This window comes from Heterodontus francisci, chromosome 1, assembly GCF_036365525.1.
Source record: "Heterodontus francisci isolate sHetFra1 chromosome 1, sHetFra1.hap1, whole genome shotgun sequence".
NCBI lineage: Eukaryota > Metazoa > Chordata > Chondrichthyes > Heterodontiformes > Heterodontidae > Heterodontus > Heterodontus francisci.
Window position 1 is genome coordinate 203,047,292 of NC_090371.1, and position 13,082 is coordinate 203,060,373.

The 13,082-nt window shown below is 42.1% G+C and overlaps 1 protein-coding gene across 5 annotated transcripts in view; it reads right to left on the reverse strand.

The window, feature by feature from the left end:
- The window catches only part of slc2a9l2 (solute carrier family 2 member 9, like 2), a 542,218-nt gene that overhangs the window by 502,672 nt on the left and 26,464 nt on the right, over positions 1-13,082 (reverse strand). For 4 of the 5 annotated variants that reach the window (XM_068040353.1, XM_068040334.1, XM_068040343.1 and 1 more), the window contains exon 3: positions 4,257-4,355. In XM_068040353.1, coding sequence (XP_067896454.1) covers positions 4,257-4,355 — 99 coding nt within the window. Of the gene's footprint in view, positions 1-4,256; positions 4,356-13,082 lie in introns of those variants that run through there. The other variant, XM_068040374.1, reaches the window with a different exon arrangement.

A 13,082-nucleotide genomic window follows, 5' to 3' on the forward strand; every position in this document is an offset into this window, starting at 1 on the left:
TATTCCCACCCTGAGCTTCCCCCACACCACCCCCCCCCGCCCCCCAACCTCGTCACTTTTGTCCTTCAACCCCTTTCCACCATCCCCACAGCCAATAAAAAACGTTTTCCCCACTCCCACCCCTCCCGCCCTGATTATTTCAGTCCTCCCTCCTCACAACCAGTGTTTTGCCTCGGAACGCCATACAGAGTTCCAAAGGTGCACAGGTTGCAGCCGGCGGCCATAAAGTTGCTGTGGGACACCCGCCAGAACCAGGTAAGTTCATTTCCATATTTATTCTGCTAATTTGAATATTGAAATGAAGGCCCCAACGCTTGGCGGTCGGGGGCGGGGGGGCAGCTGCACCGAGGCCTCGCAGACGGCTGTAATATGCCTTCTCGGCGTCGTGGGTCATGGCAGGCTGCTCCCGCTAGCATTTTACAGGCTTCCCCACCACGATCCACGACGTCAAAGGGCTAGTAAAATCCAGCCCATAATATCTAGAATTCTCATTTAAGTAGACAGGACCTGGAAACATGCTTCACACCAATTAAATATAGTAAGTCGCAGTCAATCAGAACCCTTAAAAACATTCAAAAGTCAAAGTTAATAGTCTGATTTTACAAATACATGTTCTTGACAGGAGCCTTGCCTTTAGGAGGGTAAATTTGTAAAGCTAGCCTTTTCAAGTTTTCACTAAATGACTGTTATTTTATGATTATAGTTTCAAAACATTATTTTTCTCAGTTCTACCAACTAATTGCTAACACTCTAAATGATATTGTGACGGAAATCACACCTGCCAAATGGAAACATTAATTTTGTCGTATGGAATGCTGCTTGAGAATTTCTTTTCCTGGACACTACAAATTACTTTTTTTTAAAAAGCAGAACTGAACAGCTAAAAAAAATGGTCGCACATTTGCATTCTGAAAAGAAAAGGGCTGCATGAGAGCCAGAAGACAGACAGGGTTAGAATTAGAGTCAGACAGGGTAATATTAGCAAAGATAGAATTGGAACAGAGGAAACCTGAATTAGAAGACAGGGAAAGAGAGAGAGAAAAAGGGAGAGAGGAGGGAGAGAGAAAGAAAGATGGGAGAGCGAGAGAAAGAAAAAGAATTTTCCAGAAGGAACAGGCAGAAAGGGAGCTACAGCAGCTTGAGTTAGCTAGGGGGCGACAGAGAAACCCAGTGAAAGCATGACCAATATGGAGGACACAAGTAATTCAGGGCCTTGTGCTGAGCTGTTGAAATTTTCCCAATTGATCCCAAAGTTCAATGAGGAAGACGTGGAAGCATAATCAGGGCACGCCCGCTCAGTGCAGGAGAAGGGACCCTGATGGAAAGTGCAGCAGAGCAGACTGTGGCTTTAACTGCAGCAGCAGTAAGACCCAGAAAAATACTGCTGTGGGTGCAGGAAAATTTAATGAGATCCCTGAAGTCCATTAGGATTTTGAATCCGAAGTGAGAGTCACCCCATACCCCTCAAGTGGGGCAAGCAAGCCCATAGTCATACTCAGGCATACAGGGGCCACCAGATCTCTTTTGCTGGGAAAAGGCCTGACCTTTCCTCCAGAGAATGCAGTAAATACCAGAATGGTGATAAATGGTATTGGAGGGCAGTGTACGCCCATACCTTTACATCAGGTGCACTTGGAGTGCGACCTAGTTTCGGGACCGGTGACAGTAGGGATTGTCCTTAGTTTGTCTGTGGACAGGGTTGACCTGCTCCTGCATAATGGATCTGGCAGGGGTGAAGGTGGTAGCTTCCCCAGTAGTGACAAGGAGACTGCAAGACGTCAGAGAGACAGGGCAGTGGCAGGAAACAGTCCCCTGTAGTTCCCCTGAATGTGTAGTGAAGCGGGCCATGACCAAACCAGCTCTCCCAGAGGAGACTGAATTGTCACTGCAGGCAGATGAAAACAAGGTCTGTCTTTCTGAGACTTTCTTTGGAAAGTTACAGGACTCAAGGAATGATTTAAATGGATATTCTCTAGTTGAAGCTCAGCAAGCCGACCCAGTATTAAGAGAGTTAGCACAGGCTTCCCTATTAAGAGAGTTAGCACAGGCCTCCCAAACTGAAATTGAAGCACAGGGAGTCCCTGATTGCTACTATGTGAAGAATGAGGTGCTGATGAGGAAGTGGAGTTCTCCTCACAGACCTGAGGACAAAGAGTGGACAGTGGTTCACCAGTTAGTGGTGCCGCAGAAGTACCGGAGAGAAATGTTAAGAATGGCCCATGAGTTGACAATAGCTGTACATGTCAGTATACGAAAAACCAAAGCCTGCATGAGGCAGGAGTTTGACTGGCCAAAACTCCACAAGGATGTGGTGGAGCTCTGTAGCAGTTGCCACATATGCCAGGTTGAGGGAAAACCCCAACCTGTAGTGGAATCTGCACCCCTAAGTCCTGTACCGACTTTTGGTAAACCCTCCAGCAGAGAGGGCTGGTGAATTGTGAGGGACCCCTGCCGAGAACAAAATGGGAATAATCATTGGAATAGTCAAGCCCAGGGTAACAAAGACATGAATGAGGGTTTCAGCAGCAAATGAGCTGAGATGGGGCGGAGTCATGCGATGTTACAGAGGTGGAAATAGGGGTCTTATTGATGGCGCAAATATAAGGTTGGAAGCTCATCTCGGGGTCAAATATGACACCAAGGTTGTGAACAGACTGGCTTAATCTCAGACTGTTGCCAGCAAGAGGGATAGAGTCGGTAGCTGGGAATGGAGTTTGGAGTGGGGACCAAAAATGATGGCTCAGTCTTCCCATTATTTAATTGGAGGAAATTTCTTATCATCCAGTACTGAATTTTGGATAAGCAGTCTGATAATTTAGCAATAGTGAGGAGTCGAGAGAAGTGATGGCGAGGTAGAGCCAGGTATCATCAGCATGTATGTGAAAACTAATGCTGTGCTTTTGGATGATGTCGCTGAGGGGCAGAATGTAAATGAGAAATAAGAGGGGCCAAGACTAGATCCTTGGGGGACACCAGAGGTAATGGTGTGGAAGCAAACAGTCAAACAGTAAAGGCAATTCTGGGCACCAAACTTTAGGAAGAACATGAAAGCTTTGTAGCGTGTACAGGAGAGATTTACTAGAATGGCTCCAGGGATGAGGGATTATAGTTATGTGTATAGACTGGAGAAGCAGGGGTTGTTCTCATTAGGGCAGAGAAGGCTAAGAGGAGATTTACTAGAGGTGTGTAAAATCATGAAGGGTTTAGATAGAGTAAATAAAGAGAGACTGTTTCCAATGGCTGAAGGGTTGATAACCAGAGGGCACAGTTTTACGATGATTAGCAAAGAATCAGAGGTGACATGAGGAAAAACCTTTTACACTACACTTTTTATAATTTGGAACATACTGCCTGATAGGAGGTGGTTACAAATTCAATAGTAGCCTTCCAAAGGGAATTGGATAAATATTTAAAGGAGGAAAAGTTGCAGGGATATGGGGAAAGAGCGGGCGAGTCGAAATAACCAAATTGCTCTTCAAAAGAACCAGCGCAGACTCGATGGGCCAAATGGCCTCCTTCTTTGCAGTACTATTCTATGATTCTATAATATGACATACAGTGCCAATATTCTTTAAATTCATAATGCTACTGTTACTTGATATTAAATGGTATCCAGTGCAATGCATACTCAGTCCATTTATTCATGGCAAGGAGAATAGCACTCTGAACTCTGACATATATCACAGCAAGCAACCAGTATGTTACAGTTCTGTGCCAGAGATACTCCAAGAACAGCATTTTCATTAAAGAAAGTTTTCAGTTACCTTTGAATCTTCTTCAATGAGAAAGTAATTTAATATCACATTTTTAAAATCAATAATCTCAATATTTTATATTGATGTAAATGTTTTAAAACGTTGCACAGTACATTCACTTTACAATAACATACAATCACTTTGAATTTGTACAGAGTATTAAAACAAAAACAACTTGCATTAAAGTAGCGCTTTTAATATAAAAAATGTCCCAAGACATTTCAGAAAAAAATAACGAAAAAAATGGACGTTCAGCCAAAGAAAGAAATATTAGGGTGAGTGGTGACTAAAAGCTTGGTCTAAAAGGTGAGTTTTAAATAGGGTGTTTAAAGGAGGAGAGACAGAAAGAAACCTGAGGGTTTAAGGGAGGGAATTCTAGGTCCTTTGGGCCTAGCTGACTGAAGGCTGTTAGTAGTGGTGGGTGGAGAAAGATGGGAATACACGAAAGTGCAACAATGTGATTCTTGGTCTGTTTCTATCATTGTGTTTTGATTCACTTACCATTGCTGGTGCATTTACTACCGACAAGTTGTAGCCATACAAAAATGATGAACCAAGGGCTCCAACCAGTGAGGCGACCATAAGGGGACAGGTCAATCCCTGGAAAGGTAAAAGATCCTGTTTAAACATTTTCAGCAGTTTTTATTACCACATTTTAGTTGCTTGGAAGAGCCCATCTGGTTTTCTATTACTTTCTAGATGCTGTTGTTGTAGCCATAGTCCCAAAGGACCATAGGCATCCCTCCCCATTAAAGACAGTTGGTGATGAGGGTCACCACTCCTCAAGCATGGGGCAAGGTGAGGAGGCAGGCCTCCATGAACTACCACAGCCAGTACAGGAATTGAACCTGTGCTGTTGGCATCTTTCTACATGCTAGCCATCTAGCCAACTGAGCTAACCAACCCCCCACTTTACAGATGGATATTGGTTAATATTACATTTGGTACATAGTGAATAAGATGCCTCCCATATGCATCATTCTCTTGCAAGTAGTATTTACCTGGAATCCATAGTTCAACATTATCTATATATTTTTTAAAAACCTCAATAGCTGTCAAATTTGCATGACCTATGTTAGATAGGTTATTATATGGAAGAAAGCAAGTTAAGCAAGAGAAGAATAAAATGAGAGTAAGAGGGTGAAGGTGCAACACAGCCAGACCTAGTCATCTGTCCAAACACCCAATAAAGTTGGCATTTTTCTTAAAATGCCATCTAATTTATCCTAGATATCCAAATCTGACAGCTTGTCAATATACTAAAAATAAAGATTGATGTACTATTCACATCCTCTGATTGTGTTACTGTATTGTTTATTAAAAGCTTCATATCATATTTATAAAATATACTGCAGACATCTAAGGCCTAAATATCGGCCCATTATTTGATGAAAAATAATGGTGAGTTTAATGGCACTCTCCGTTATTAATGTGTAAATTGTACAGTAACTTGTGGCGAGCAAGCAATACCCCATGAATTGCGAATTGCCTCAAGTTACTGGATCATCTGGGCTGCTTGGCCATTAGCCTCGCAAAAGCGACAGCTTGCTCTCAATCTTCCCGATATTTCTAAGGATTTGCTGGCTTTCTGAATTAAACTCACTGCAGAAAGGTAGGGCTTGTACTTAACAGTGCAAGTATCCTTTTAACAACATGATAATTACTGATGCAATAAATTTATCTGACCCAGAAAGGGTACAATTTAAACTGTTGGGTCTCATTCCTTCATGTCGTCAATTATTCTTAGAGATTTAAAAATTTCAAATGTGAATTTTTACATTTTTTTCTTTTCCTTTCTGTCTCTTTCTTCTCACACTCTTAATTTAACCTTTTCCTCTATTTATTTCTCTTTCCATACCTGATTTGGCTGCGATCCACCCATTCTAATTCACCCTCCTTTTCCTCCATTCCTCTGTTTCTTTCTCAATCTCTAAATCTTATTAGTTAATGGGGATGGACTGTTGGTACTTTCATTCACTAAGACCCTAAATGCCCAGTTGTCCTTATCATACTGTTATAGAACAATTACAGCACAGAAGAAGTCATTCAACCCATCGCGTCTGTCCCAGCTGAAAAAAGAACTAGCCACCCAATCTAATCCCACCTTCCAGCACCTAGTCCATAGCCTTGCAGGTTACAGCACTTCAGGTGCATGTCCCCAGGTACCTTTTAAATGAGTTGAGGGTTTCTGCCTCTACCACCATTCTCGGCAGTGAATTCCAGACACCCACCACCCTCGGGGCGTAAAGGTTTTTCCTCAGGTCCCCTCTAATCCTTCTACCAATACCTTAAATCTGTGTCCCCTGGTAACTGACCTCCCCACGAGGCGAAACAGGTCCTTCCTACCTACTCTATCTGGGCCCCTCATAATTTTGTACATCTGAATTAAGTCACCCCTCAGCCTCCTCGGTTCTAAGGAAAACAACCCTAGCCTATCTAGTATTTCCTCATAGCTACAACTTTCAAGACCAGGCAACATTCCTGTAAATCTCTTCCATACTCTCTCCAGAGCAATTATGTCCTTCCTGTAATGTGGTAACCAGAACTGTACGCAGTACTTCAGCTGTGGCCTAACCAGCGTTTTATACAGTTCCAGCATTATATCCCAGCTTTTGTATTCTATACCTCGGCCAATAAAGGAAAGCATTCCATATGCCTTCTTCACCATTCTATCTACCTGTCCTGCCATGTTCAGGGACCTGTGGATATGCACTCCAAGATCTCTCACTTCTTCTACCCCTCTCAATATCCTCCCATTTATTGTGTATTCCCTTGCTTTGTTTGCCCTCCCCAAATGCATTACCCCACACTTCTCTAGACTGAATTCCATTTGCCACTTTTCTGCCCACTCAACCAAATCATTGATATTATTCTGAAGTCTACAGCTATCCTCTTCACTATCAACTACATGACCAATTTTTGTGTCATCAGCAAATTTCCCAATCATGCCTCCCACATTTAAATCCAAATCATTAATATATACCATAAACAGCAAGGGACCCAACACTGAGCCCTGTGAAACTGTTTTCCATTCACAAAAACATCTGTCAACTACTACCCTTTGTTTCCTGTCCCTGAGCCAATTTTGGATCCAACCTGCCACCTTCCCCTGTATCCCACGGGCTTTCATTTTTCTGACCAGTCTGCCACGCGGGATCTTGTCAAATGCCTTACTAAAATCCATGTAGACCACATCCACTGCACTACTCTCATCAATCCTCCTTGATACTTCCTCAAAAAACTCAATCAAGTTAGTAAGTCATGACCTTCCCTTAACAAATCCAACTTGACTATCCCATGCCTGTCTAAGTGACACTTTATCCTATCTCTCAGAATTGATTCTAATAGTTTACCCACCGAGGTCAGATTGACTGGCCTATAATTATTTGGCCTATCCCTCGCACCCTTTTTAAACAATGGTATAACATTCACAGACCTCCAATCTTCTGGTACCTCTTTTGTATCCAGTGAGGATTTGAAGATGATCCTTAGCACATCCACTACTTCCTTCCTGGCTTCCTTTAACAACCTGGGATGCAATCCATCCAGCCCTGACAATTTATCCACTTTCAAGGATGTCAGACTCTCTCTTACTTCCTCTCTCATTATGTTTATTGTATCTAATATTTCAAATTCCTCCTCTTTTACGGCAATGTCTGCATCATCCCTCTCCTTTATGAAGACAGAGACAAAATAACTCATTAAGAACCCTGCCCACATCTTCTGCATCCAAGCATAAGTTCCCTTGTACATCTCTGACAGGCCCTACCCTTTCCTTAGTTATCCTCTTGCTCTTAAATCTACTGATAAAACATCTTTGGATTTTCCTTGATTTTACCTGTCAACATTTTTTCATGTCCTCTCTTTGTATTTCTAATTTCCTTTTTTATTTCACCCCTGCACTTACTATACTCCTCTAGGCTTTCTAATGTATTAAGTTTTTTGTGATTGCCATAAGCTTTCTTTTTCTTCTTTAACCTACGCTGTATGTTTCTAGATAATCGGGGGCTCTAGATTTGGCTATACCACCCTTTATCTTTGTGGGGACATGCCTACACTGTGCCCAGAGAATCTCGCTTTTGAATGAGTTCACAGTTCCAGTAACTCACAAGATAAAATATTTTCAAGCCGAAGAATGATAGGCAATGTCAAACTAACAGGGTACACTGCAAAATGCCCTGTTCCAGCAAAATCTGGGCCATTATTTTTGTAGTAGATTTTTCTCCACTTTGACATCCTTAACTTAAAGTTGCAATTATGGAAAAGTGAGCATGGGTATAATCTGAATCCAGGAATCAGAATGCTAGATATGAGGTGTAGTATCTTCTGATAGATCCTTTTCCATCCATCTGTCTTCCCATTTCCATGCCACTGTAACTAACCTGTTTTATTAATTAAGTGCTATTGTCTCAATTTTTTTTCCTGTAAGTTGTGTATTTTAATTTGCATTTTCTTAATTTGCCTGACTTTCTTTGCTATGTTATAGCCCTCAGCTTAAATTGATCTTGTCTTGCCTTTTCTTGTCTTAGTCTAAAGTGAGAAATAATCATATCAGACATATTTTACAGCTGAAACTTCTAAAATCAGCAATTTATGGTAGTCAACCATAGCACTGATAGACCTTCAATTGTGGTCTAATCTGAAATCTTATCTTAAATATTAAGGCAGAGGCATTGGTGGTGATAGCCACAATTGGAAATAAAGAAGGAGAGCTTCCAGCAGACACAATAAAAAATTGGTGAGTTTCATAGATTTATCAAAATGTATATATATCAATATCAATACTATCAATATCAGTAATGGATCTCCTCTGGAATTGCTCATGGACAAGGGCCAAGAGTGAATTTGGAGAACTCCAGGAAATTAACTGAACTTGAATTACATGAGCAGTCATGGCAAGCTCTAGGTTAGGTACTTTGCCAGGGTGAGATTATGTACATACAACTGCCTGAAATGTTTCTACATTCTGTTTGGCAGCCCTTTCATTGCTTTTAACAATGTTTTAATTATTGGTAGCAGTTTCCAGATTTCCAATTTGTAGTCAATAACCATTTGCTACATGTTGAGTAGTATGTTCCATCCCTGATCACAGTCAAACCCTCTCCCTTGCAAGCTAGTGTGGCCGTTCTATACCCTTGGTCTCACTCACAAATATAGCTACCCATTTCCCTTACTTGTATCTCACACCACTTATATAGCACTACCACCTTGCAAACCTACTTCCTTTTGCATCCATCTCTTGTAAACACTCTCACCCGAGTCATTAACAACGACACTTTCAAACTCTCAACTGCCGAGTCTTTGATTTCCATTCGCCGCAATATTAGAACAGTTGTCCGATCTGCTCAAGCACTCCTTCACCTCTACTTTTGAAGCCTTTATCCCCAGAAAAATCTTTACCATCTCCTATGGTCATTTCTTCTGGTATAGATTCCATCTTTGCTTCCTCAAATCCAAAGGGTGAAGATGTTAGCATTGCAATTGGTTTAACAATCCATCTAACAAGGCAAGGGAATATACAATGGATAGTAGGACCCTATGGGTCAGAAGGACCTTGGGGTTCTTGTACATAGATCACAGAAGGCAGCAGCACAGGTAGATAAAGGTGGTTAGGAAGGCATACGGGATACTCGCCTTTATTGGCCGAGGCATAGAGTATAAGAGCAGAGAGGTTATGATGGAGCTGTATAAAACGCTATTTAGGTCACAGCTGGAGTACTGTGTACAGTTCTGGTAGCCACACTACAGGAAGGATGTGATTCCAGTGGAGAGGATGCAGAGGAGATTCACCAGGATGTTGCCTGGGCTGGAGCATTTCAGTTATGAAGACAGACTGGATATGCTGGGGTTGTTTTCCTTGGAGCAGAGAAGGCTGAGGGGGGACCTGATTGAGGTATACAAAATTATGAGGGGCATTGATAGGATAGATAGGAAGAAACTTTTTCCCTTAGCGGAGAGGTCGATAACTAGGGGGCATAGATTTAAGGTAATGGGCAGGTTTAGAGGGGAGTTCAGGAAGAATTCTTTCACCCAGAGGGTGGTAGGACTCTGGAACACACTGCCTGAAGGGGTGGTAGAGGCAGGAACACTCATGACATTCAAGAAGTATTTAGATGAGCACTTGAAACGCCATAACAAACAAGGCTACGGGCCAAGTGCAGGGAAATGGGATTAGTTAGGACGGGTGCTTGATGGTCGGTGCAGGCGCGTTGGGCCGAAGGGCCTGTTTCTGTGCTGTAAAACTCTATGACGCTGTCACGAAGAGCTATTGGACCTCCCTGTCCTCTGGCAAAGTCACCGACTACTCCAGGATCAACCTGGAAAGCAAAAATAATCTCCACTCCTCAAACCCCTGTCCTTATTCCAAACAATGCAAGGAGCCCCATTAAAGCTGAAAGCCCATTGGATACAATTTTCAGGCTAAGGAAATGGAGTTTTTACAATGTGCACAGTACTCCTTTCTTATCCAGTACATAAAAAGCCCAAACACAGAGGAATCACTGCTGTATCTAGTAATGGGAAATGAACCAGTGCACATAAGAGAAGTAAGTATAGGGAAACATTTAGACAATAGCAATCATAACATGATAAGGTTTCATAAGTATGACTGAGAAAGACATAAGACCAAAGTAAAAGATTGGGAAAGTGCTAATGATGATGGAATGAGAATGGAACTAGGGAAGGAAAACTGAAAAATAATTTTGACAAAGAGATAGGACAGCAGTACAAAATGTTCACAAAGATGATCACTAGAGTTCAGGAAAAATATATTCCACTAAAAGACAAGAACAAGCTATCTAATAATGAAACACCATGGATAAAGAGACGAGGCTAAAATTGAGACCAAAGAGAAAGGCAGACACTAAATACAGAGGGGCAAAGTTTCTGGCAATTCTGGCACAAATTGCACCCAGAATTGCACCAATTTTGAAAAGTGTTTAATTCCCCTGAGTTTAAGCTCAAACCCATTGACATATCACCAAATGCAAAATATGCCATGAACCAGTCCAATCGGCAGTGTTTTAAAAAGCAATTTATATTTTAAAAATTTTGCTTTAAAAAATATTCCTTGATCTATTTAAGAATGGCATCTTGGTAAAGTTTAATTAACAGTTGAAAATGGGTTTATCACAAAAAATAAGCATTTTATATCAGTGTCAATCCACCACCTTTGAGTAAGCCGCTTCTAAATTACTGAAAATGACTTTAAAAATATACAAAACTATTTTCTAGTTAGATTTGTGTACGGATCCTTTGTAATTTTTTAAAAATAAAATTCATTCAAACCTTTCAAAAGGTACATATTAGTGGCCTTGCACACAAAAGTTTCAGCTTAATTTTGAATCTTCGTTGAAAGCTTGCAAACGGCTGCAATTAGTGGAAACTCCCAATGGGGAGTAATTCAGCCAGCGGTGTGGCCAGTTTTGAGGGCGGAGCCTGTATCTAACATGATGGCCTGAATGTTATTCGGGCGCCACACTCCACAGCGGCGCCCTTTGAACACAGCGGTGTGCCCGCATTGAGCAGCCACCACTGAGCCCCCGCGATATTTCACGTGGGGGCTCATTGAAATAGAGGCGGTGGAGTGGCCGCCCCCGATGACATGGAGGGGGCGGGCGACGCATCCCCGGCAACAGCGCCCGGCACCACCATGCAGGTGCTGGCGCCATTTATAAAGGGCTTTAAGCCCTTCAGTAAATTTTAATATTTAAAGTTGCAGCATTGTAAAATTTTATTAAAACAAAATTGTGATGGAGGCCCTTCCCCAACCTCCCCAATGGTCATTTAAATGGCAATTGTCAGAAAAAGCTTTATTCCTCCCGAACTTTCCCCCCCAACCTTCTAACATTTGGCCTCTACCGCTTTCCCACCATTCACACAACCAATAGCTTCGGTTTTCCCTGCTCCCCCACCCCTCCCGCCCTGAAAATTTTATTCCTCCCCCCTCCCCACCAGGTGCTCGCCTCAGAACACCATGCGGAGTACCGAAGGCACGAAAAGCACGAGCGGCGGTTGTAATATCAGCGTGGGACGGCCGCCGCCTGCAGGTAAGTTTATTTACATATGATTAATGTTACTTTGCATATGGTGATGAAGGGCCCTCCGCCAGGCGGCGGGGGGTGAGGGCCACACCGAGGTCCCCCGCTGTCGGTAATATGCGGCGGGCCCTTCTTGACGTCGCAGGCCGAGGCGGGCCTCTCTCCACAGAATTTTACCGGCGCTTGCGCCGCATCACGCAGCATCGAGGGGCCGGTAAAATTCAGCCTGATGTTTCAGAAACTAGCACAAAATTTGCAGAAACTTGAGTTGCACTGGATGTAATTTGCACTTAAATTTATGCAATCTTTTGCACCAGATATATTAATATTAGGAAAATTGTGATGAAAAAAAGAGTGCAATTGAGCGGAAGGTCCAGGCTATCGACAATAAAGGAAAGGATGACAAAAAGGAGTACAAAGAGGTTAGAAAAGGAGTGAAAAAGAAACAATTCGGAAGGCTAAGAGGATCTATGAATTTGATGAATCAAGGAATATAAAAACAAACAGTAAAGTAATCTACAGATAGATGAATAACAAAAGAATAGCCAGAATGTAAAAGGCAGCTCATACCTAATGAAACTGATTTAATGTTTGAAGAGATGACTAAAGTAGTGGTACAAGTGAATGTCTATGTATATTACTTATATGGGCTTCCAGAAGGCATTTGATGAAGGCCCTCATAAGAGACTGTTAGCTGAAGTTCATGGAATTGAAGGCAAATTATTGACCTGGTAGGGAAATTGGCTGAGCGGCAGGAAATGTCAGGACAGTAGGAAGTACTGTAATTGGCAGAATGTGACTTGTGGTGTCCGACAGAGATCTTGGGGTCTCAACAATTCACCATATTTATTAACAGCATAGATGATGGAATGGAAAGCCACATACCCAAGCGTGTTGATGACACAATGATAGAGGGCATTGTAAACAGTGTACATGGAAACATAAAAATACAAATAGAGATTAATAGATTAAGCGAATGGGCAAAACTGTGGCAAATGCTAAAGGAATAGAATATAAAAGTAGGGAAGTGTTGCTGCAACTGTACAGACATTAGTGAGACCGCACCTGGAGTATTGCGTACAGTTTTGGTCTCCTTACTTGAGGAGGGATGTAGTTGCATTCGAGGCAATTCAGAGGAGGTTCATTAGATTGATTCCAGTGATGAGGGGTTTGTCTTATAAAGCCAGATTGAGCAGTTTAGGCCTTTACTCTCTAGAGTTTAGAAGAATGAGAGGAGATCTAACTGAGGTATATAAGATGATTAAGGGGATTGACAAAGTAGACATAG